General features: G+C 42.9%; 1 protein-coding gene across 3 annotated transcripts; it reads right to left on the bottom strand.

Moving 5' to 3' along the window:
- Positions 1–1,539: 1,539 nt before the first annotated feature.
- Positions 1,540–20,021, bottom strand: BCL10 (BCL10 immune signaling adaptor). Of its 3 annotated transcripts, none has more exons than XM_067538543.1 (4): positions 19,710–20,021; positions 14,466–14,505; positions 5,746–6,034; positions 1,540–3,971 (listed from the first exon to the last, which is right to left on the bottom strand). In XM_067538543.1, the coding sequence occupies exons 2-4, from the start codon at positions 14,469–14,471 to the stop codon at positions 3,607–3,609; spliced, it is 660 nt and encodes a 219-aa protein (XP_067394644.1). In that variant the 5' UTR covers positions 14,472–14,505; positions 19,710–20,021; the 3' UTR covers positions 1,540–3,606. The 3 variants fall into 3 exon arrangements, with proteins under 3 accessions (XP_067394644.1, XP_067394645.1, XP_067394643.1); XM_067538544.1 differs by lacking the exon at positions 19,710–20,021 and adding an exon at positions 19,295–19,388; XM_067538542.1 differs by lacking the exon at positions 14,466–14,505 and having other exon boundaries at positions 19,710–20,020.
- Positions 20,022–25,907: the final 5,886 nt, after the last annotated feature.

The following is a 25,907-nucleotide window of genomic DNA, read 5'->3' as shown; positions in this document are numbered from 1 at the left end:
GGATTTGCATCAGGCAAATATTTATGACACAAATTTGGAGTTGCAGTAGTCCTATATTTGATGGAAAAATTAAGAAGTCTGTTTGTCTCAAGTGAGATCTCAATGTGATGTATGGATTATAACAAGTCTGATCTTTATATTCACTAGCAGGCTACATTGTTGTATACACTTTGTTGTACACACTTATTGGAGTTTGCATTTTACGATTGGATCCTACATAGGAATACAAATGGAGGTAATATTAAGAAAACTATTTGTTTTTTAAAAACATCACCCTCACAGACCAGATCTAAAGAATACAAAGGGTGTTAGCTAACAATCTAATTAATACCTTTGAAAAGTCTAGTATGGACAAGCCTTAAAACATGCTAAATTGGTCACCTATGCAGGAGCTTAAGCTTTAATTCAACCACTTAGCCTGTTTTAAAATATACAGTGCCTTCTCTACACTAAACTTTTCAAACATATTAGAATGGGAACCTGTTCTAATAACTTGTTTGAAAAAGTCATGTAGATAAGGCCAGTTCCTTTTTTTTTTTTTTTTTTTTTTAAATTAGAGCAAGCTAACAATTTAAAAACACCCTTAACACCCACTTTAACAATTACTATCATGTTAGCTGAGGGGATAGAATACCTAAATTACAGAACCATCTAACTCAATTGTAGCAATGTTAAACTGTCTACCCTAATGTTATGGGGTGCATCAAAAATCATGTTAAATAATTGTTTTAAAAACAAACATTTTTCCCTAGCTTACACCCACAAACCTGGGTCAGATGCTCTCCAGACTGCTACCTTTTCCAGTCATGTTCCCTCAATCACTTTAAAGATGTGTTCTTTTTCCCCAAGTGATAATTCCACCTTACTAGTGTCCAAATGCTCATTGCAGCACCTTCTATAGATCAGTCAGGAAAGCTGAAGTAGCACTAAGGCCTAAATCAATTCCTAGACACCCACCCTCTTCCTCCCCAGACACAGCAGAAGAGGGAAGGTAATTCTATCATTCTGCTAAATGGACAGATGATCAGTACTCATTTATTTTTTAAAGATCATGCTATTGGAGTTAGGTTAGAAATCACACATGGGAGTTTCCCCAACCTAGGAAGAGTTCAATGGAATGCTAAAGCCTCAAGTGAGGATAGGCATTCAAAAGAATCAGGAGTTGTGGAGAAGTTAGGGAAGCATTCTTCCATGAGCACACCTCTTTAACAGTGCTCCAGAATTCAATGCCATGGAATTGTTGTAGGTTAGCATATTGCAGTAATCAATAGCCTCTTAGTTTAAGCAGCTGAGTCCAGAGATGTTTTAAGATGACAGCAGCCACAAAGAAAGATATTGGGGGAGGAGAGAAGCAAGGGAAGCAAGTAATTATGCAAAAATGTTTATTTCAACAGTTTGTGATATAAAGTCATCCTTTAAAAAAAATGCACAGGTTCCAAGCATTTGATAAGATTACACACAAAGATCTCAGGTTAATACAATGGAGCAGTTACTGCACAGGTAGAGTTTGTAGTACACATTCACTACAGACATTTGGTACATTGTATATTTTTGGTTTGCATAGAATCAACCCCCTTCTCACATTCATCCAATTTTTGGGGCTCTCCTGTAATCGCATGAGATATTAAATGCATCCTGTAAATTGCTGAGCCCCTCAACTCTCAGTGGGCCTCCTCTTGCTCCCAAAATGCTTGGCATTAGTTTGAGTGGAAGGTGGATGGGACCCATTGAGTGCAAGGCTCTCAGCAATTCTCTGGATCAGACCCTGATAGAGTACATTAGCCTAATACCTGCAGAGTTTATAAAAAAAAGTTTGAAATGTTCAAAATGTGGGGGAGTTAAGACATTACATTTGATTTTTGAGAGTGCTGAGCACCCACAACTCAAAGCTGTAATCAACAGAACGTGTGGGTAATCTGCTTTTTTGAAAATCTGGTTCAATGTGCCTTAGATGGATAGATACCTGAAAACATAGTGATCAGTGTGTCATATACTAAAAAAAAGCAGCCCGTATTTTTGTTATATGTAAGCTACCTAATTCTTATACTAAAAATGTTTCTAACAGGATAGTCCAATTAAACTTGACTGTTTATGTGAACTGAGTTTACATCCAGGGACTAGTCAGACATGAAAAACAAATAGCTATAGGTTACTCTGTTGACTACTTTTCTGAGTCCCCAAATGGGACCAGCCTCCTTTTGGCTGGTGTTACTCATGAACAATGTAAGGCAGCTAATTCTCTGAAGTCCACAGGTGAGCATATAGCTTCTGCAGCAGGAATATCAGGATTAAAAATGGAATCTGGGTTTCTTGTGTGGCAGAACAGAATACTTGTTTTGCTAATATACCAGTCAGTGTCAGAATTATACATTTTAAATAAAGTTCAGTCTACCTTTTGATAAACAGAAAATAACAAAAAATACTCTGCAGTGTAAAGTCAGCTGTACATAATCCTGAGTTTAATAGTTTTTAAATTGGTCCATTTTGCACTTCTACACTTAATCTTTTAAAATTCAATTTTACAAAGAGGATTAGAATGAAAAGGAAAGTATGAAAGGAGTAAAGCATATTGTATTATGTCAGGAGATGAGAACTTTTCCCATGTTAAAATTAAAACTTGGTTTAGATTCTTAATCACTTGCAATGTAAACGTGTTACTGTAGGGTGTAAAAATTAAATACCTGCAGTGCAATATTCCTTGAGTGCTTCAGTTAAAGACACGATCCTGCTAAGTCCACCCATTAAATACCCCAGATGTCAGCTGCAGCCTTTGTTCCTTATAGAAGCATGCCCTTACTTAAAAAAAGGCATTTCATAAATAAGCTACTGAGCAGTCCCTTTCTGAACTCTGAGTACTTGACATTCCTTTCCATTAATATAAATTTCAATTAAAACAAATGCATCTCAAACCAATATTTTCTATATTATATTTAAAATAGTATGTGAAAGTACATTTATATATTAACTCTACTCAGTGTGGCATCAGAGTGCCTTTCGTGTTTGACAAAAAGAGCAGAAGGTTCAGAAAATTAACACTGAGAATTATTTGGCAATAAGCATTTTAACAAAAGATGCATGGCTACAAAGAGCCAAATTCTGCTCTCCCAACAGGAGTTGTGTGCGCATAAATTTGAGGGAAGAATTTACTCTATGCCATGTAAAAGACTTCTAATAATTTGCCAGATTAATAATACAAATGAAGAAGTTCTAAGGAAGTCCTTTTAAAGTGTTCTCTTGTTAGCCATTTCCCCTCTACTTGCTAAAATATTAGAAAATAGAATCTGCTACAGTAGGAGGATAAACAAAGGATTTCCATTGATTGGAAATATTTAAGTAACAATAACATTTAACATGAAATCCTAAAAAATCCAAACAAGGTACAGCACTGGGTGGCATCTAATGACTTCCAGAAATTAAAGAAACTGTCAGATACAGAATCAACTAATTACCATTTAAAAACAAGTATTTTTTTTGCAAATCATATAGGCTATTTCTCCCTATTTGTGATTTAACAGTTTGGAAACATTCTGTATGCTGCCTGCAAAGATATGTAGAAGTTTCACACCACCCTTTAAGTGAACAGACAGGAAAGAAATTCACTGAAGGTCATTGTGGTAGAAGAGACCGTGATCTTAAAGGCAGAAAAAGATTGTCACTTGAACTACCACTGGCTTCCTGTTGCTCAGACTGCAGTTCTGGTGGAAGAGGCGGTGCTCCAGGATCCCCAGGTCCTGGAAGGGTGGTTGAGAAGACTGCATTTTCTGTGCTTCCCATCTCCACAATTGGTAAATTCATTGAACGAAGAGATGCAGCAGATACAAAAGCAGCTGTACTAAATGGTTCTTCTGGTTGATTACAGATGGATTTTCTGTCTTCTACTTTTTCATAGAAATTGGATTCATCAGAAAATGACCTAGAGAGATTATTTGTTCCTCCATACACTGAAGTCATACAGCTGCTGCAGCTCAGACCTAAACAAAACCAGGTTGAATTTTATTACAATATGTTATGTAACTAGGCAGCTTCTCCCTCAGATTACTTTAATGACATTTATTAAATGTTCTAAAAGCTAGAGCAGAGATGCTTAAATTTTATCCGTGTTGATCACTTGTCTTGTAGACCACCTCTCCTGTCAACTTCGATCTCATGTGAAATCACACCATTCCAGTGTGAATTTAGTACTTGGCAAATACATAAATGTATATTTAACATTTAGAGTGAAATTTGTTAAACTTTCACAAAAATCATTGTCTTTTTCATCTTCCCATTCTATTCCCATATTCCCATTCCATCTATTTTCTCCAATATCCCTTTCTCCCTCTCATCTCCACCTCCTTCCTGTCAGGAATCCAGTCATCTCTCTCATGCCCTGAAACTTATGAAAATGCAAGTATGAGATATTTTTACATACAAAAGCTGCAGAAACTGATCCCCTTCTACCTTCTCTTTCCCTTTATTGTTACTTTAACCAACAGAAGTAATTTTGGGACTTTTATAATTGATTGAGGCATTTCAAAACTGAGGGCTATCATTAGGCTCCTAAACCCATATTTAAATTTCACAAATGCTGAAAAATCTCAAATCCCAGTGCAGTCAGTAGGAGCTGCAAGTGCCCAGGTTTTGTGAGAACTAAGCTGCTTATATTTAGGTGCCTAAATATGGATATAGAAGCCTTAGTCTAGGCATTCAGGTTTGAAAATTTTGGCCTGTATGATTTGCAGAGAGCTCCTTGTAGGAGACCAATGCGTATCTGTCTTAATCAACTTGAATACGTTTTTCTGGGTCAGTAAAGACAAAGTACCTCTTGAAAACAATACTGTCCTTGAGATAAATGAGGCTTCAGTTTCAAGTTAGTCTGGCAGGAGAACACAGGGCAAAATTTCTCTTTACCATACTCCCAAGAACAAAGGACATTTTTTGGGGTGAAGAGAAATATTTCAACTTATTTTTCAGCTAGCAGCTCTAAGGGTCTAATTCACTGGGAACAGGGGCTTACTTTTGTAAATGAAGTCAGGCAAAACAGGGAAGATGTAAACCCTGGAGAAAAGAATCTGTTACAATGTACTTTCTTCTAGGTTTCATCTTCCCAACTTGGATTTCTTAGAACCAATTGCTATAGTGGTTGGATTTTTCTTTTTTTTTTTAAGCTATGATTTACAATGTAATTTCAACTCTGAATACACACTGTGACATGAAGTTATGATTCAATTCTCTATGTGTCAACATAAAAAACCCTTGTCTGTGTATGCTAGGCTGAGGCATGCATAAGGTTTTGGGGTTTTTTGCTTTGTTTAATGTTGACACACAAACTGATGGCTCATTTTATGTTAAGGTGCACAGTAAATTTTAAAAAAAGCATTCTAAGAGGAAACCCATCAGGAAAGGTTACTACCAAGCTCAAATTCTGCAGTATAATCTCATGGGAAGCAAAATTTCACAGATTTAGGCCAAGATGCAAAAACACTCTGTTAAAATCTTAAGTAGTGATAATGAATGTTGTGATTTATTATGCATCACTGTGCTTAGCATGGTAAAAAACATAGGAAGATCTAGTACTTAGGGGCTTAAATCCAAATCTAACGTGGTTTGTTTGTCCTGCAAGAGACTTCTTCAAAACTGGTATCTCTATTACCAAAGGAATTCTGAAGCTAAAATCTACAGTAAGACATGTGTAAGACAGGTTTTTTGGTTTATGTACTTTTACAGAAACTTCTACTTTGCCATTTAACAATTTAAACATCTCACCTTTGAGAGCTTCAAGTTTTTCATTTTTGACTTTCAACACTACATCAGTTATCCTTTCTAACAGAAAGTTCTGTGTTTTTTCTCGTCTAATAGACTCAATCAAAGTATCTAGTCCCTTTGGATTTTCTGCTAAGTAGTCCAATAACTTCCCAGTTTTCTTCCTACTTGAGGGTCGACAAGAGATTTCTTCAGTGTCCTCTCTAGTGAGTATTTTCTTTGAACGCAGGTAATCAAAGTGTCTCTCGGCTATAATTTTGTCACACAAATAGGGACGCATCCTTTCTAAAGCCTAAAACAAAGACAAAACATTATTATTAGTTGATTTTCAATGTGGTTAGGGGTATATATTGAAAAACTAAAATTCAGATGATATCAGTACTGGATTATGAACCTACATTTATGAATTAGAGACCCACCGCAATATTACCCAACAGCCAGAGATCCATTCCCACAGTGTGTCTGTATAATATACTTAAGACTTTTTAAAAAAGGATGACCCAAGTGAAATCTCTCTCAGGAAAACATTAATCTTTCATTAAATAAGTCCCAGAGGAAATTAAATATAAATATATTTTAAATATTTAGTAGTAATGTGGCTACATAGTTGTGGTTTAACAGCGCACTATAGCAAGAATTAAGGATGGTCAAGCTTTTAATTTATTATCTTATGCTTGATTAAGACAGTGTTTAATACTACATACTAAATATTAGTCCAGCGTGAATTGCTGGAAAAACTGCTAAATATTGTTAACTTCTAGCAACACCATTATAACTTCAGTGATTCATCATTTCAACAGGAAATGGCTGCTTCTGCTGAAATGATGCATGTTGCTAGAGGGAGAATTGCTATTAAGAGATTCAGTTCAACATCCTGTTTCAGTCAAAGAAAAATTTGAGGGGAAGTAGAGAGAATACAGACAATCTCAAGTGTACACAAAAAAAAAAAACTATGTTAAAGGAACAAGTGGTGCATTTAAAAAAAAATCAAGAAATGCAAAAGTTAAGGTTGTGTGACACCCTTAACTCTGCTCTCATGCATATTCCTTATGATAGGAATGTCTTCAAATGTATCATCTTATTTTCATATAATTTGTGCCTCATTTAGCATGCAGGCTAGACAGCTCTTCATGCAAGAGGAAGGTTTGCAACATCACTACATCATCCATCCTGTGCATACTGGACCCAGTTTTACCCAGTCACACTGGTAAAACTTCAGAGTAATTTCACTATTTTAATAATTTACTCCTGATTTACACTGTTACAGCTGCAGAATCACACATGATCCCTGCATAATACAATTACGCCTCACTCTGTTTCCTGTACACTGCCTGACCTGTGTACTGAATGAAGCAGAATTGCTACAGAAACTGGCAATGTACTTGAGCATTTAAACATTTGTCCAATGCCCCAATATATAAGTGGTTGAGCAACTATTTGATTTGCCTAATATTTAAAGATTAAAAGCAACAGAGTGATTTTATCAATTTGAGTAAACTTAATGCACTGTTAGTTCTTGAGCAGCATAGCTACTGTTCAGATGTTCAGTAGTCAGCTATTGTTGCATAAGTCATTAGTATGTTGATGCACCCACCGAAAGTGACTTTTTCTCTTTCCTTATGTTAATCTTTATTAGACTAATTTTCTTGGGGTAGGGATCTTGTATTTCATATCCATAATGTGTTATGCACAGCTATGCCTCTATAGAGACAGTTCCAAGATCTACCTACAGCATCTTTGGCAAGTAGACTAGGGTGACTGAAACTTGAGAGTATGTTATTTTACTATTTTAAGCACTTTTGAAAATTAAAAGGAAAAATTGTATATAATAAATCTAATAACATTTTATTTATATATTCTTTACCCTAAACATTAAACTGACTTATAAGGAACACTTCAAACAGTAAAGAACTATAGCCCTATCTGGTATGAAAACTAAAGTGGGTACAATACAATAAAGTAATTATTATATTTAATGTACATATATATTTGTCCTCTATTGGATTGTGTAGATACTAGTTCCCTCTAAAGAAGAGGTAGCTCTTTTAGGATACATCTAGACTAGGATAAAAGGAATTTTAAAAAACCATTAGCCAACACATTAAAAAATCCATGTTAAAATAAAATTTGCCTTATATACACACACGTTCACTGATCAAACTGAACCCTAGAATTCCCCTTGATCAGCTAACACTGATAGCTAACATTTTCTAAAAACCCACCTTTTATCTTAGTCTAGATATACCCTTGGTTCATCAGGTGGATGAATGCATTTTATGGAGCCAAATTGTGAGTTCCTAATGTGACAATAACAGCTGTTAATGACCAGAGCTGATGACTAAGCTAACTTTTTTTAAATTTCAGAGTGCATGACTACCAGTGGGAGATCTAGTACAGGGTAGCTACTGGTGGTCTCAATTTGCTCAGACAAGTTGATACAGTAGTAAAAATGCTGGTAGCCACTCATTTTATCCACTCTAGATCTCCCATTGTTGCTACCACTTGCAAAGTTTCAAAGACATTTGTGAGAAAAAGCATAACAGATCACCATGTGGCAATTCATCACAATTTTATACAAAGCTTACTGTTGTTAAAATACAGCAGAGTGAAAAGATATGCGAGGTGGTGTCTGGGACATGCTTTATATACAAAATAAAACGTATCAGTAGGTACACCGATAATTTTAATGCATTTGTTCTTCAACAAGTGTTGTGTTTAACTGTTTCAGTCAGCCATCAAGATTGAGGTAAGAAAATTGTACCAATACTGACAATAAGTGGGCTAGTGTTTGAATAAAGAAAAAGTGGTTTTAGTAATGTTATTTTCTAACATATTGATAACTATTCAGTCATTTAATGGCTTTCACTCTGAGCAGAACTGCAGACATGCAAGAATCTTACTGTCTCAAAAAACAAGAATGCTGTCATATAAAGCAGTAGCAAATGAGCACAGAGGAGCATGAGGCACAGATTTACTCTAAAAAGTGACTAAGAAAATTTAATATGGAAATTAGTGACAATTTCTCAGTCAGAATTTTTTTTTAAAAATCTGCAAACTGTAGCCCCCACAATATCACACAGGGCTCTAGCAGTCAAGCTAGGTTATTCTGTAACTGCCATTAATGTGTGAGATTAAGAATTCTACAAACCAATTTACGTCTACTGTGACACCTGTGGAACCCTATCACCAGCAACATCTATGCAAAGCCACCTACAGCTAATGGTGTTATAAGGGGACATAATGTAATAAGAAAATGCAGTTTGCACAAATGACACTGAAGAATTTGGCCTGCAGAACCTATCACTATGATGATACAGGAGATGGAAATAATTCAACTTGCCTGTTTTTCTAGTGAGTTTGTGGATGTGGCAGTTACAAAAATATTTTTACCTGAAAACTGCACAAGTTTAACATAGAAGTTAGTAAGTATGAAACCTCCACAAGGCCATTTTACAAAGCCACTTTTTAGAATGTAACCCATCTTATTGTACAGTTAAACTGCATTGCTGTCAGGCCCTAATCAGATTGCCAGACAAAACATTTCCATAGAAGATTTCACATTTACTATCTCTCTTTATATATTGTTTATTTCTCTACGGGTATAAAATGATGCCCGATATGTGCTTTTTAAAAAAAAAAAAAAAAAAAAAAAAAAAAAAAAAAAAAAAGTGAACTTGTTCTCAACCAAAAGAACCCCACATTTCATATGTATAATTATATCTCACACACACAATGGATTTATACAAATGAGCCCTCTTTCATAGAAAACTCATGGAACATATTTAAAAATATATTGTTTCGGAGAAAGTAAAAGTGAAAAAATATTCTAATTTGGAGTTTTCCAATCCTCTATTCCCTCAACTACCAGTCCCATTTCTGACAGGTGTCTCAGGCCTTGCCTACAAAGCGTTAGTGTAGTTGACGCAAGTTACAGCAATGATCAAAAGGCGCTATCATTACAACGCTTGTGCCTGTTCACACAGCACTCACTGTATCACTGAAGAGCGTCCACAGTTGGTGCCCTAGCATCAACAGAGACAGCAGTACATTGTGGGCAACTATCCCACTGTGCAACTCACCTCTGTGCCACTAAGAGTTGTGGGAAGGCAGAAAGGATCACAGTGCATCATGGGCGAGTGCTCAACATCCCATGATGCAGTGATTTATTTCCATCCTGTCACTCCATGGGTTTCCAACTTCATTTCATGGCATTTTTTACAGGGCTCCCGTTTTCAGTGCGCCTGCCATCTCTCTATCTGAAATGATGGGTCCTGCACTGCGCTTCATTGTTGACAATATTGTGAACACATCGTGTCTGCTCATGCAGTATATCATGAGCTCCCAATTGGAATAGGAATCTGAGGCGCCCGACCTGCTGTGTGCCTTGCAAACAAGCAATAGTGGATTACTGTTTGTATTCACGGAGCACCTGCACAGGGTGCATTGCCATTTCTGGGCACGTGAGACAAGCACTGAGTGGTGGGATCACATTGTTATGCAGGTCTGGGATGACGAGCAGTGGCTTCAGAACTTTCAAATACGCAAAGCCACCTTCATGGAACTGTGCAGAGGTTGCCCGTGGTCTGCGGTGCAAGGACACCAGAATGACAGCTGTCCTCTCAGTGGAGAAGCATGTGACGATCGCTGTGTGGAAGCTGGCAACTCCAGACTGCTACCAGTTGGTCGCTAGTTTGGATCGGGAAGTCCACCGTTGGCACTGTTATCACAAGTGTGCAAGGCCATTAATTGCATTTTACTACGAAGGACTGAGAGTCTTGGAAATGTGCGTGAAATATGGATGGCTTCACAGCGATGGGATTCCCTAACTGTGGTGGGGTGATATATGGCACCCAAAACCCAGCTTTGGATCCAGACGAACTTGCAATGGAGTACATCAGTAGAAAGGGGTACTTCTCTGTGGTGCTGCTGGCACTTGTGGATCACTGTGGGTGTTTCACAGACATCAATGTGAGTTGCTCAGGGAAGGTACACGATGCACACATCTTCAGGAACACTGGCCTATACAAAACCTGCAAGCAGGTACTTTCTTTCCAGACCAAAAGATTCCAGTGGGGGATGTTGAAATGCTCATAGTGATCCTGGGAGACCCAGCCTACCCCTTACTGCCATGGCTCATGAAGCCTTATATGGACAACCTGGATAGCAGCAAGGAGCACTTCAATAACAGGCTAAGCAGGTGCTGAATGAATGTTGAATGTGCATTTGACAGATTATAAGCTCGCTGGCAATGCCTTTACAGCAGATTAGATCTAAAACAGGTAAACTTTCCCACGGTAATAGCTGTGCTGTGTGTTCCATAATATTTGTGAAGCTAAGAGTGAAAAGTTTCCTCAAGGCTTCCCTGATTCAAATGGCTCCCCGTTGTGCACCTCTAATAGCCCTGACATCAGAACGGGTTGGTCAGGGAAGGTGCATGACGCACGTATCTTCAAGAACACTGGCCTATACAAAACCTGCAAGCAGGTACTTTCTTTCCAGACCAACAGATTTCACTGGGGGATGTTGAAATACTCATAGTAACCCTGAAAGACCCAGCCTACCCCTTATTACCATGGCTGATGAAGCCTTACACGGGCAACGTGGATAGCAGCAAGGAGCGCTTCAATACCAGGCTGAGCAGGTGCTGAATGATTGTTGAATGTGCATGCTGGCGATGCCTTTATGGCAAGTTAGACCTAAATGAGGAAAGTATTCCCATGATTATAGCCACTTGCTATGTGCTCCATAATATTTGTGAAGGTAAGTTTTCCCTTGGGTGGACCACAGAGGCGGATCGCTTTGTGGCTGACTATGGACAACCAGATGTCAGGGCTATTAGAGGTGCACAACGGGGAGCCATTCAACTTAGGGAAGCCTTGAGAAAACACTGAGAAAACATTTTGATGAGGACCAATAAGTTGTCTTTCTAAGCAGCACTGTGCCATGCTATGACTGCTAGTCAGCTTGTACTGTGTATCAATGCGAGCTGCAACCACTGTGTGCAAGAGAGAAATAAAGATTGCTTATCCTTCACAGAGTATGTTTTTATTAAACAATTATTCACAACACACACAAAAAGCTGTACTGGAGGGGAGAAAGCAGTGAGGGGCAGTGAGAGCCATGACAACTGGGTGTAAGCCCAGCTATCATTCTGGAAGCTGTCTGGGGGGTAGAGTGAACAGGGTAGCACGACGGACTGGGAGTTTGGTAGGGATGTGTGGGTGGAGTTTGGGGAAGGGATGGAAAGCAGTTCTGTATTGGCTGCAGGAGGGGGAGCATACAGGAATTCAATCTGCAGCACTAGGAGTGACTTTAAGCAGCTCTGTTTGCTCCTCCATGGCTTTTATCATGCGCTCATGACCTGCTATCACTCACTCCTGGCTTTCCTTCTTCTCCTGCCTATCAATTTTTATATTTTCGGTCACACTGTCTCCATGCCTTCTTTTCTTTTTTTCCCCCACCTCAGAGAACTAGAAGAGTTCTTGGAACATCTCTTCTTTGCTTCTCTATGGTCATTTTCTTATCAGCCACAGACACTCGGCAGGTATGTAGGGGTTTCCCCACAAGGGCACATCTGTAGAAGAACAACAAACAGAAGCATGATTGTCAGTGCACTAAGAGTATTGATTCATTAGTGTAAAATGCACCTCTTTCTCACCGTCCCCTGGCAAGTGCACAGCTCAATGATTGCCCAGGGCATGGTGAGTTGTGCTGGGGGAGGGGGCAGTATAACTGGGGAAAAGGTTCTGGGTGATGGTTTGGGGTATTGATGCAGGTAGATAGGGACAAAATTTCAAATTGTGCCACCATCTTCCACAAGCGAGGGCTACAGAAGCCGATATCTCATTCCTGAGAGTAAGCAGGAATCCTAGGGGGCATCTCTTCCATGCAAGTAGCTTCAAACCGGGTCCCTATGCTGCTCACCTGTGTGCTGCTTTGGTCTCTGCCCAAGAGATTGCTGATTGGCACGGGAATGTTTCCTACAACGGGGGAAAAACAAAGCAGCTCTGCTGAGGAATCACCAGCAGAGGGTTGGCGAGTACCTCCAGGGAAGTTTCCTAGAGATCTCTCTGGAGAATTCCCATGAAATCTCGGTGTGCATTAACACACTTTTCTGCAGCACTGTCTAGCTGAATAGGGGAAGGGGAAGCACATGCAAACACAGCTACTCTTGTGCATTTATATCCCTTCAATGAGTTATTTAATGCAATAAAGCAAAGGACAGCTATATCTCATGTAACCGAGTAGCATCAGCTCAAAAGAAATCACTTACCCAAGCTCCCCTCTCCTTCATCCCGCATGTCAGAGCTGGAGGGCTGGGACTGGCTCGAACCCTTTGGGATTGAGAAGAGGTCCTGGCTCCTCATGTCACCAAACAAGCTAGTCCCCTGCTCCGCATCTTCCTCCAACTCGACCTCTTCATCCATGACTTTTTTGTCAGGGTTGAGTCCACTGTCTGCAGGTATCCATGAGTCTCCTGGCTGTGGAGGTGGGGGTTACCACTGAGGATGGCTTCCAGCTCCTTATAGAAGAAGCAGGTCTTTAGCTCTGCACCAGAGAGATGGTTTGACTCCATAGCCTTTTGTTACCCCTTCCACAGCTCGATTTTTGCACGGGAAGATGTGATGTGAGCTCTCCACACCAACCAAGCAGGAAGTGGAATTTCAAAAACTTCTGGAACTTTAAGGGAGGAGTGGTGGGTGGCAGCAGAGTTCAAACTGATGGCCAGAGCAGTCAGGTTGGGCATTGTGGGATACTTCCTGGAGGCCATTTACCACAACATAACTAAGAGCGGCATCTACACTGATGCTTTGTCGCTAAAAGTTTGTCACAAAAAGCTCTATGCCTCTTGTCGAGGTGGTTTTATTTTGTCACAAAATCAGGGGAGTTAGGTCGATGGCGGGGGGGATTGTGGTGTGTACACCCATGGTTTTTGAGCAAAAAGCTGACTTTGGTTGACAAAAGACTGTAATGTAGACCAGCCCTCAGTCTCATTTCAGCATTGGTTTTTACACCAACCACTATCCAGCCTTCAAAAACAAGGACAAATGTACTCATCTGTACTGTGCGGTTACTCCTTCAAAAAGCATCTGGTCAGGTGTGCTTGCAGGAGTAGAGTGAAAGTGCCCTGGGAAAGAATTAGGGAGAAACCAAGATACACTGAACTATGAGGGGAATTTGGACTAGGATAGGGATTTGAAGAGACAGAAGGGAACAAAAGATACTTGCTAAAAGTTAGATATTTCATTCCAAAAGAAAATCAGTTTCCATGGATAGTGGTGGCGCTGGCAGGAATATTCTAGTTAACAGCACATGAACTGGGTAACTTCAGCCTGAGACACATTTTTAAAAATTAAGCCTCAAGCTCACACAGTGGCTAGACAAGTGAGTGGTCTGGTTTAGGATGGCTTGCTGAAAACAAGGCAGCTGAAATTTTACTATGATTCTAAACACACCATGATAACTCTTGATTAACAGGAATTGGGGAAGGACCTTCTACAAAACAAAAAAAAGTCTACCCTTGCCGGTAGCAAAGCTTCCCTGGGTTGTGATAAAGGAATCAGGTAGAATCAGTTTTTACAAAGTTGCTCTCATGTTAACAAGGTCAGAAAAGGAACCATTGAGCTGAAAGAATTCACTGAAAGATGCACAACAATAATTAAGTACAAGACCAGAAGGAAGGGCCATGTTTAAGTGTAGAAGTATTCTAAGATATTATCTACCTTCATCTAGCTGCTTATATGGCCACCATCAGTGTTGTACCTGAAGGGGAAGAAAGTACAAGAAATAGAGCAACTAAGAACAGCACCACACAAGGGACCACAGGGAAATCAATTTTTAAATAAATATTCAGAAAAGTATCTTATTTCATTTGCTCTCAGCTTATCAACAAATATCTGTCACTAGGGACAGCACAACAACATAAGGAACACCAATGCTACTAAACATTTGTATTCTGGCAACATATATCTCATGAGGTTTGTATACAATGGGAATTAACAATATCCTGTAAACCTTTATAGTAATACTGAATGTGTATGCTAGAAAATGTACTTTTAAATTGTTATAGACAATTCTAAAGTTTGGGTGTGGAAGTGAAATGCTAGGTGTCACAGATTCAGGACAACAGTATCTGTATTCCCCAGCCATCATTCACCAAGGGCACCCACTTTAGACTAGCATTTCCCAGATGTCACTTCTCTTGGGCAGAAACCTTCATCTCATTCTCTCCGGATGGGGGATCTTAAGGCTACACAGCTGCCTGACTTGCGGGAATATCACAGTGTAAGACTGCCTAAAAAGGTCAGTGCCAGCACTTTGCTTTCTCTCTGAGAGCTATGACCAGTGTATTGGTTATAAGTTACCACACTACTTCTTCCAAGCAAGCACATTTATTTTAAGATAAAAGCAAGAGAAAACATACTAAAACAATAAAAGAACCTACACACATGCTAAAAAGCTTACCAATGGTCACCTCTCCCTCCAATTCCAATGTAGGGCTCTGGTAGGTTTTAGTGATTCAAAACCCACAACTGGGTTTTCCCTGTGGTTACAAGTTCATCCCTCTTAGACCCAGAACCTGAACCCAAACGGGGCAGGTCAACTGTTACTTTATATAGCTCAGGCCTTGATCTTGGCATTCTGAAACAGGTAATTAGCAGACACTGACACTCTTCTCAGGGCATACCATAACTGGAGTTGGTGAATTTGCATTAGCTTCTCCCTAGCAGTTCTCCAAGAAATCAACTTAACACTTATTGTTCCAAAAGTCTAAAGTATCTGGCATATTTTCAATATAGTCTTTTGAACTCCTAAGTTTCATATCTATCACATCTCTGCCCAGAGACATTATATACAATCCCAGCCCACAATAATCCATAAACTTAATAAAATAAGGTCATAAGGATATTGCAGGAAATTGCTGTATCTGTCACACTAAAATTTCTCTTTTGCAATATAATTGTGTATTATCAGGTGTGCTGGCCTTACTGAGAGTTTGGAATAAGAGGAAACTTTGGGACTGAGAAAAATGTCTTCCATGGAGTGGTTCATTGCAGTTCCTTTTGAATCTTGAAAAGTTCTTGGTCTCCATGACTTTCTGTGGCAACAAGATCCACAGTTTAATCACACACAGCATGAAAAAGTATTTCCTTTAATTGGTTATCAATTCCCCACTTTTTACTTTAATTGACTGTTTCCTTGTTCTTGTGTTTTGAAACAAGGAGAACAGAAGCTCCCTATCTACCTTCTCTATACCATCAATTATTTTATTACTTTTATCATGTCCCCTCTTATTCATCTCCCTTCTAAAATAAACAATCCCAATCTTTTAAATTTCTCCTCAAATTTGCCAGGCCTTTGATCAGTCTCAATGCTCTTCTCTAAACCCCATCCTGTTTTGTAATATCCTTTGAGATGGGGTACCAGGACTGCACACACTATTCCAGGTAAGGTATGAAAATGTAGTTAGAGTTCTTTTAATTTTAATTCTGAATTTCCTGGTTTAACATGTTTTTAGGATAATCATGCTATTCCTGTAATGTATTTTACCCTAAATTATTAAGTACTCTCAAACATTTCATTTTAACAGTTTATGTTTGGGAAGAAGTTAAGATTTGAGACTGAGTTTGTTTTCCCTAGTAATAAAGCAAATGCATGAGAGAGACTGTCAATAGACAATTGTTCTTATATTAGAACATAATGTAAGAAAGGCCATGCTGGGTGAGACCAGTGGTCCATCTAGCCCAGTATCCTGTCTTCTGACAATGGCCAGTACCAGATGCTTCTTATTTGTCATACAGATATTTGTTATCTGATTCATCTAGATGGATCCTAAAACACAAACAAAAACTTTAATAATTGTACTAATTTAATTTTCATGTTCAAATGCAGCTATCACCAACATGACAAACACTTGCTGTAACAGTTAAGAACGTAAGAAAAACAACAAAAACCCCATGGGAAAACATAGGTAAGTAAACTATGTCTGGTCAGGGCACCAAAACTAACATTCCTGCTTTTAGGCAATTCTAGTGATCACAAGCACAAGTGATCTATTTTACAACTCATCTAAAAGACCACCTCTCCAGCTCCTGTCATCAAACTGGGACACTGGTTCACTACTGACTCTGAGAATGATGTATTTTACTGACTCACATTACTTCCTGCAGCCCTTATGTTTCTCTACAGGTCCAAGCACTGACCTGGACCAACTGTGCTTAGCTTCTGAAGCCTGACAAGACTGAAGTCTTATAGGTGCAGTTTTTCCTTTTGCAAAAACAAAAAAATTGTGAAATGATCATAGTTGTCACAATAACAAATAAATCTGAGACTAAGCATTACATTCAAGACAGAATATATGTGTTGAAGATTAAGGGGGTTCTAGAATTTTAAATAATCAGATGTTAACTACTGCAATATTACTCACTCTTGTTCTTTACCAGCGAGAACATAAAAACATTCACAAATTATGACAAAGCACTTCAGGTAAATTACATAAGCAGTGAAAACAACTATTAAGAAACCAAAACCAAAGTCAAACTGACATACTTCATTGAACTGAACAAAAAGCATATAATGATGGAAGTGGGATAACTGACAATTACTGAAGAAAGTCAATCCAGTAAGTCACAGAGATTCAGTGAAACAAATTTCAACAAGGAGCAGTAAACACCAACATGAAAAAAAGATTTTAGAAATCACTCTGTATGAAAACAGAAACAAATCAATGAGCAAGATCCCATTCACAAGTTATATAAGGTTTTGTCAAAAAATCATTAATGAACCAATAATTTAAGGGTCCAAACTCACTTCTGTAGTGCATGAAGCAACTCAGTCCAGTGGCTGGTTTTGCAGTCTAGCCTAGAATTAGATTGTATTTAGCTAAACTACTCAGTTTTGCTCAACATAATAAAGTGTATTTTTCATCCTGGAAAACTATAAAATCTTATCTTTGCTTAGGCCCCGTCCTAAACAAATAATGTGCTTCTCACACAAAATTTCTCCTCTTCCTTTTACAGTTTATGGCCAAATTGTCTTAATCTTGATATGCTGAATGTCTCCACTCCACTCAATTTCTCTGTACTATGTAACATTATGTGATGTACAGTGCAGAGATGTATACATCAGAACGCAAATATTCACAAAATAAATGGTCTGGGTCCTCACATCTAGGCTCCACTAGCATATCTTCAATCATTTTGGGCTCTGATGTTGCAGACACAGTCACATGCTTAACTTTATGCATGTGCATATGTATTTGCAGGATTGGGCCACAAATTATTTGCTCCATTCCACACTAATGTAACTAACTGAACTCTTAACTGTGACACCTCTAACATTTATTTCTTTTCATTCATTTTTAAGCTTGCTTCTTTTTTCCTGTTTTAGAGATGACAGCAGTAAAGTGACCTAAACCCTGAAAGAAATTAAGAAGTGGTTTCCCCCACTCTCTTTGACCCACCCCATGTTGGTAGAATAGAGATACACTTATAGATGGTTGGTATTTATGAAACATCCATAGTGTTAGACAATAAGCAATAAATTAATAATACTGTCTGCTGGAAGCTGATTATTTTTGGTTTCTGTGGTGTTTGAACAAAAACTAAGCTTAAAATATTAGTATTTTGTTAATTCCTTGTGTGTCTTTATCACTAACTTCTCGATGCCTTTGGAGTCACTTATGGGGTCAAAGAGAGCCATAACTAGGCATTTTAGCACCCGAAGTGAGCAAGCATATTTGCACCCCTTATCGTTTTTCCCTGTCATTTTTCTGCCTCAATAAGAAGCAACACAGCTGTTGATAGGGGGCCACACTACCACCCCACCCTGTGGGACATGCCCCCCCCGGGGGGGGGGAGCGAAGGAACATTGGGGGGGTGTGTGAAAAGTGATGCCAGGCTCACTTGGGCCAGCCCTGTATGGTGGATCTTGGGGAAGACGTGCCATCTCCACCCCTTGACTCATCTTAACAGGCTATCAAGCCTGTCTGGGTTGGAGGGGAGGCAACAACCAAAAAACTGGGGGGGAGGGGGGAACGGGACAGACACCTTACCCCACAAGCCTCCTCCATGGCCCTGTTTTTCCACCCCCACAACTTTGCCCCACAGCTGCCCTGCGCCCCCCACCCAGGTTATGGCCCTAAGTCCAAGTAATGTAAGAGCTAGGTTTCTTAAGTCAAATCCACACCAGACTTCATGTTATTTTGACTTCACAAACGCCAAGCCAAGAGACAAAAACCAACACACAAATCGCCATGCAGCTGGCTCCAAACTCCGCATTTTAAAAAGACCGTCGTTCAAAGCCTCCCGGCTCCTTCCAAATGAAACCACTTCGTTTTCCCCGCTACAAACAGCGCCCACCCGGTGGGCCTCTCAGCCTTTCGACGGTGTGAGCGTTAAACCAGAGCCAGAGATGCCCACGGGCGGCTCACCCGAGACCTGATCCTGGGCAGCAGGCAACGAGCCACCGACCCCGCTTCGAGAAAGGCGGTTTCACTGTTTCAGAGGCCCCTGCGTGGGTCCCGTCAGCGCCCGCCCCGCCGGATACACACCGCGGAAGGGAAGCGCAGGCACTGAGGGGCCGGTGCGGGGCTCGTTTGCCGGGGTGCTCAGGGGGCTCCGCCAGCCGCACGTCCAGGGGTCTCCTCCCGATACTTGCAAACCGAGCCAGCGGCCCCGGTGCCTCCCCGAGCCATAGACAGCCGCGCCTAGTCCCGCCAGTGCCGGGGGGGGAAGAGGGGAGTTTCCCGGCACGTGTCCCGGCCCCCCAGCGAGACGGGAGCGGGAGAGCAGCTGCACGGAGCGTGACGCTCCAGCCGCAGAGGACCGGAGCGGCAGGAGGCGAGGATAGTCCTAGTCCTAGTCCTAGTCCCAGTCCCAGCCCCAGCCCCAGCCCCAGCCCCAGCGGCCTGCCAGCCTCGCACCCCCTCCGCCGGCCACCCCCGACGCCAGCTCGGCCTCGCTTACTTCCTTCTTCACCTCCGCCATTTCGTCCTCAGTGAGCGGCCGCGCGGCAGCCCCAGGCCCGGGCCCCTCCATGGCGGAACGGAAGCTCCGCACCGCTGCTGCTCCCCCGGCGGGCGGGCCCAGTAGCGCAAGTGCAGCGAGGCAGCGGCACCCACGCCGCTTCCGGCTCCGCCCACCGCTGCCGGAGTGGCGGCGGCGCGCGGGGGAAGCCACGCCCCCTTAGAGGAACAGCCCGCCCACCAGAGACGCGCGCTGCCAACGAGCGGCGCGGGTCGCTCTTTTTGCGGCCTGTTCCCAGCAGGCTTGATGCGGCCCCACGTTACCGTCACTTCCGGTATTTCGGCGCCTGGCGCTACGTGACCGGAATAGGAAATATACAATCCACCATTTTGCGGGGCGCCTGAACCGGAAATGTAAAACTCGCCATCTTTGTTATGGTAAAAGACGGGGCGCGGGGCTGGTCGTGTTTCGCTCTCCTAGGGCGGGGCATGGCACGTTTGGCAACGTATTATCACTGACAAGCCGGTCGCAGGCGCGGACGCGCTCGGAGCTTGCCTGCCTGGGGTGGTCCCCCGAGCCCTTCGCCCCAACCTCCCCCTCAGACAGCCCTGCCGCTGCCTCCCTGTGGCGCGCCTGCTTTTCAGGCCTCTCCCCTTCCCTGCTGGCTCCCTGCCCTACTCCACCCCGAGTCTTTATCACATCCCAAATCCCCTCCCCCCGCACAGCCTTTCACTCCCCTTCCCTCCCATCGTATCGTATCCGCCTCCCGCTCCCCCAGCAGGCTCCGCCTTGACAGCGTTTCGTCCCAGCGCAGTGTTGCACAGGGTTTCCCGGCCGGGCGCGCAAAGCGACTCCAGGCTTGCCACAGCGTGGCTCGGTGAGACAGAAGGGCCTTTTGTGGGTTTCACTGCCCCATCCTCCTGGCTCCTCCTTTCCCGTCTTCCCGCCCGCCCTGGCTGGTCAGTGGGGGCGGCGCTGGCCGGGACTGGAGGAGAGCGGAAGTAGCGCTGCGCTGGGAAGGGAGCACGCGACGCGCAGCCCCCACCTCCCATTTGTTTCTGCTCCTGCCCGGCCTTTGGTTTGTCTCCCTGGTAAATCTCGTCTTAATGCACACCCCGAGCGAGCCGCCCCTGCAAGGTCTCGCAGCGATAGTCGGGGACCGGGGCTGGGCCGGGCGGTCGAGGATAGGGAAGCCCACGTCAGGTGCTGAAATGATAGGCACGTGCCCGCGTGGAGCTGGACAGGACGGAGCTGCGGGCTTGTCACCCGCGGCAGTGATGCTGGAGAGATGTGCAATGGAGATGCAGCTGGGAATGGGGGGCTCATCTACCTGCAGTGGATAATAGTTTTGAAAAATAGCTCTCTGCCCTTTGGGATGAGAACTTGATTCATAGTCCTTTTAGCAGAGCCAGAGAAACAGGAGTCAGGACAATTGTCACATCGTGGAGAAAGATGAGCAGTGAGATCTCCTGTGCACTGCTCCCCCCGCCCCTTGACTCACAAATATCCCTTCAGGAGCTATCTTTGCAAAATGAATTTGCTTTATTTTTAACTAAAGAAAGACCAAATAATCCTGAAAACCCAAAACACAATCGAAGCAGAGAGAAGACATTAAACCTATTAAGGAGGACTTTGTTTTCATTCCAAATATGGGTCACATTTGCCAATTGTACACCAGTTCCAGTAGAAGATATAGGAAATATAATGTTGATGGTAAGGGGTAGATGAGAGCTAGACTCTATATTAGGAATTATCTGGACTATCAAGGGAGACCTGCCCCTTTAAGGGGCAGAGGGTCTGAGGTCAGGCAGCCCTGTCTGATTATCAGACCCACAAGTGATCTCTGTAAAGGGACTGAGATTCTGAAGCAGGCAGCTTAAAGAGAAGGGTGTGTCTTCTTTTCAGCATTGGCAGACAAGGAGGAAAAGCCCCTGTGAGCTGTTGCAAGTGGGCAAATAAACTACTTTCTTCTCATGTTATGGCTAATGTTTATGTTTGAAGAATAAAACAGTGCCCTTAAAGACTAGCACGAGAGTCGAAGGGCAAGGAAAACAGAACTCTACCTCTGCCCCCACATTCAGGCATGAGTGTAGCTGCACTCTGACATACAAAAACAAAGCTGTTCTTTGCACTTTTCCTTGCTTGAAACTGGCAAATACATCAGTGCAGTTATAACAATGTTTGAAATCAGGACTAAATTTCCAGTATAGACAAGGCCTGTAAGTAGCTATCCCTAAAGATCTGCACAGCCACCAATAGAGGTCATGGCATATGCATCTTCTCCAGAGACAGCTTCTTGGGTTTGGGACTCAGTAGTAAGCAGTTGCCCCCCAAAGATTTTTGTGGTTTTGGGCTGATTAACGTTGGTGAGGAACGTGAAAAAAATTACATGACTCTGCCCGCTGAATCAGCTGCGTCCAAGGATGCCTGCAGCGCTGTGCTAGCCACCGTGGTACCCTCCTCCACGATGGTGTTAAAGTCCAGCGCCTGGTCCTGGGGCAGAGCGTCCGCGAAGCATTTCAGCGAGTTCCAGAGGTTGAAGTTGTACCTGTCCAGGAGAGCTTGCTGATTGGCAATTCTAAACTGCAGGATTGCTGTTGAATAAACCTTTCTCCTAAACAGGTCCAATTTCTTCTTGTCCTTGTTTTTTGGTGTGGAACTGGGCTGCCCCACTATCCCTCTGGTTGGCTGCATCCACCACCAGGGTCCTGGGAGATGGGTGGGTGGGTAAACAGGTACTCGAATCCCTTGACTGGGACATAATATTTTTTCTTGGCCCCCCTTAGATATCAGGGCCACTGATGAAGGGGTCTGCCACAGGGCCTTCACTATTTTAAAAGCCCTTTCATGCACGAGGAGCGCTTCATGCACGAGGGCTGGGGCGGCCTCCGCCAGGACATTGAACAAACTGTCCGATGCGTCTTTCAGCTCCTCCACTTCCAACCCCAAGTTGGAAGCCACCCTTCTGAGCAGCTCTTGGTGTGCCCTAAAATCATCGAGGGGTGCAGAATATCCCTGGCAGACTGCCTCATCTGGGCAAGATGAGGAGGATTGGAGGGATGCAGTGGGTGATGGCAACCCCTCCCGCTGACGAGAGGTCCCAACAGAGGTCCCTTCCTGTGGGTCTGAATCGTCTTTAGAGAGCGAACGATGGCCCTTCTCTGGTGCCACGGACTGCACACCCGACAACCTGAGTGACTGCAGGCCAGACCCCACCAAAAATCCCCAGAGTTCCCAATATGGCCATTGGAGTGGCCACTGTCCTTGAGACCATCCAGGGGCTGCCTGCACCAAGGGCTCCGGCACCTTTCGCTGATGATGCCTTGCCCGGTGGCCGTCTTCCTGGGAGGATGCCAAGTCACTATTGGATGACCATGGGGGGGCTGCCTTGGAGGTTCCTGCTGCATGGTAACAAGCTGAAGGGGAGCGATGACCCGATCTGCAGGTGCTCTGCTGCTCTGGAGAGCAGCCTCTTGGCATCGACAACCTTGATGACGAGACCCAGTGCCAGCACCATGACCGGTGCCGAGACATGGGATCATGCTCCGACTGCGAGCTGCAACGTCCAGAGCATCGCCTGGGCACCGATGACTTGTGGCACTGCTTCCCTCTCAGTGCCGAGTCAGCATCCAGCAACCGGTTCTGCACCGCCTCAGTGCAGGCGAACTGTTCGGTGCCAGGGAGCGGGAACAGTGTGAGTTCCCTCCAAGGAATGGTCCCCTGCAGTCAACCCAGACAGGCTCCACCTTCTGGGACTAACTTCTCCCGGTGCCGGAGATTGTGACCAGCATCAGGAGGGTGACCTCATTCCCTGTCCTGTCGATGTTTCTCTCTGGCGACCGTGACCTGGAGCGACTTCTAGGGGAGCAGTGCCGTGACAAGGCGAGTGGCTTGCCGGAGATCTTCCTCCCCGTACCGGGGATCGCTTGATCCACTCAGGGGGTCCAAACGCAGGCTTCCCCTGCAACACTGGCCCCTTCTCTCTGGGTGGAGGTCGGGGTGGGGGCAGCATGGGCAAGGCCAATAAGGCCCTTGCCACCTGAAAAACCTCTGGTTTCAACAGCGCTGGTAGGTGCAGAGATGCCCCCCCACACCCAGGAGTCGGAGGTGGCTCCCTGGCTGGAGAGACAGGCTCTGGTGAATGGGTCTCCGCAGTCTGACCTTGGTGCGGTCCGGTGCTCAACCCCGCCTTCCTAGATGTGTGGGGGGAGTGTCTGCGCTCTGTGTGCAGTTTCCACTACTTCTTCCTCGGCAGAGATGAAGTCCGGTGCCGAGGCAGAGCCAGTGCCGATGGCGCGCTCTGCACCAATGCCATGCTCGGTACCGAGGTGGAATGGGTTGGCTCGGAGGCTGGTCTAAGTGTTGTCTCCATGAGTAAGGCTTTCAGGTGGTTTTCTCTGTCTTTTTGTCAAATTTTACACTTATCCTTACGATGAGCTTCCCCCAGCACTTCAGGCAGCTATCACGGGGGTCACTCAGCAGAAAAGCCTTCCCGCAGGAGGCACATGGTTTGAAGCCCAGTGATCAGGGCATGCCCCGCTCCTGGCAAAGTTCCAGCCGGGACTATCCTAAGTGACTGACTACCACTATTAACCATACTTAAGGTCCTAAGCTACCTAACTAAGACGAACAACAAACGATTAAGTTAAAATGAAGGAGATTGAGCACTTGCGATATGCAAGCTGAGGCAGTTCCAGGCATAAAGAAGGAAATGAGGGGGTGTAGGGCCGACAGTGCCTCATATACCGTGGCATGTGTGCAGGGCTCCAGGGGACGCCGAAGTCGGCCCTACAGGGTCTGCTAAGGAGAAAAAAGTTCCGGTAACCATGCACAGAGGCGTGCACCCCCCTATAATGGAATGGACATGAGCAAGCATTCAAAGGACTACTTTTTATTGAAGGAAGTGGCCAGCAGAGGTCATTATTGTCTCACCCTTAGGCTCTTTCTCCACAATCATTTTGCATTAGGTTCCCAGTGTTGCTAGCATAGCTCAGTTGGCATTTTAACCACTGTGTTTTCTAACTTTGATCAGAGCAGGTTTAAATCACATGATGGTTAAAACAGTGGCGATCAGAAGCAGCCTGTCTACATCAGCATGTTGCTACCACCAGTTGTACTGCACAAATTGTAGTGCAATGGCAGAAATTTAAAAAAATGTCTACTGTAGACAAATTAAAGATGAAATATATTTATTAATAAAACATGTTAAGATAATGACAGTTTTGAAGACTTTTTCATGTCTGGTAGCTAAATAAAGGAAGGCATCTACAAAGGAGAAGCAATAAACATTACATATTACTCTCCTCATACAGAAAACTACCTGCTTTATACAACATTTTGCAACAGACTATATCCGAGAAGCATCTTATTTAATTATGTAATACTTTGCATTATTTTTATAATAACAAATTGTTTCCATTTAACAGCTTTAGTTTATTTTGTATCAAACGTAACTGACTTTAGTACCTGAAAACAAACCACAGTGACACCACAGAAACTACAAAAAACAAAATTAAAATGGAAAAGATCATATTTTATCATTATTTATATAGTACTGCAGGTCTGTGTGGTGCCCAATAAACTTGTAGGAAGGCAAAGTTCCTGCCCTGGGGAGCTTAAAAACACAAGGATGAAATTCACCACTTCCTATCCAACAGCCCACGTAATGGGGCTTTGTGTGGGGAACTCATCAGAAGCCCTCCCTGGGCACTGTTCCAACCTCTGGCATATTTTACACTGCTCTAGTGCCTCCTATCTCTAAGTTATATGCAAAAATTAATGATTAAACATCACAAATTTGATGTAGGCAAGTATTATTTAGCACATTTTATTGAGTAGAGAACTGAAAGAGAGGATAAGGCCAAAATTTTCAAACTTAGGTGTCTAAATCCACATTAGGTAACTAAGTAAGTGGCTTTGTTTCAAAGTACCTAAGCTCTGCATGCTTGTGCTTTAACCACAAGACTATCCATCCTTCCTTTATTATATATGCATATATTGTGTAGCTTTCCTTTAAAAATTAACCATGCTGTAGTTCTTGCTGTTATGCACAATTATGGTAATAGAAAAGTTTTAAATCCAGGTTATTTGACATCTACTAACAAACCAGTCTGGGGATAGAGGTGCAGTCCTAAACCATGTGATTTCTGGATGAGATTCAGATTTCTGGATTCTGGGCTGATGTAAGCTGGTATGTGA

This window comes from Emydura macquarii, unplaced genomic scaffold (genome assembly GCF_026122565.2).
Source record: "Emydura macquarii macquarii isolate MOO-44397 ecotype Brisbane River unplaced genomic scaffold, CSIRO-AGI_Emac_v2 contig_480, whole genome shotgun sequence".
Classification (NCBI taxonomy): Eukaryota; Metazoa; Chordata; order Testudines; family Chelidae; genus Emydura; species Emydura macquarii.
Note: the sequence above shows the minus strand (reverse complement) of the source record. Positions and strands in the feature narration are given on the sequence as shown.

Bases quoted from the DNA above. Each gene is read 5' to 3' on its own strand.
- BCL10 (XM_067538542.1), bottom strand. From the start codon at position 19,781: ATGGAGGGGCCCGGGCCTGGGGCTGCCGCGCGGCCGCTCACTGAGGAC. The intron at 6,035-19,709 runs GTAAGCGAGGCC...TCTTTGTTTTAG, and splicing joins TGGCGGAGGTGAAGAAGGAA to GCTTTAGAAAGGATGCGTCC. The intron at 3,972-5,745 runs GTGAGATGTTTA...GGTTTTGTTTAG, and splicing joins AAAACTTGAAGCTCTCAAAG to GTCTGAGCTGCAGCAGCTGT.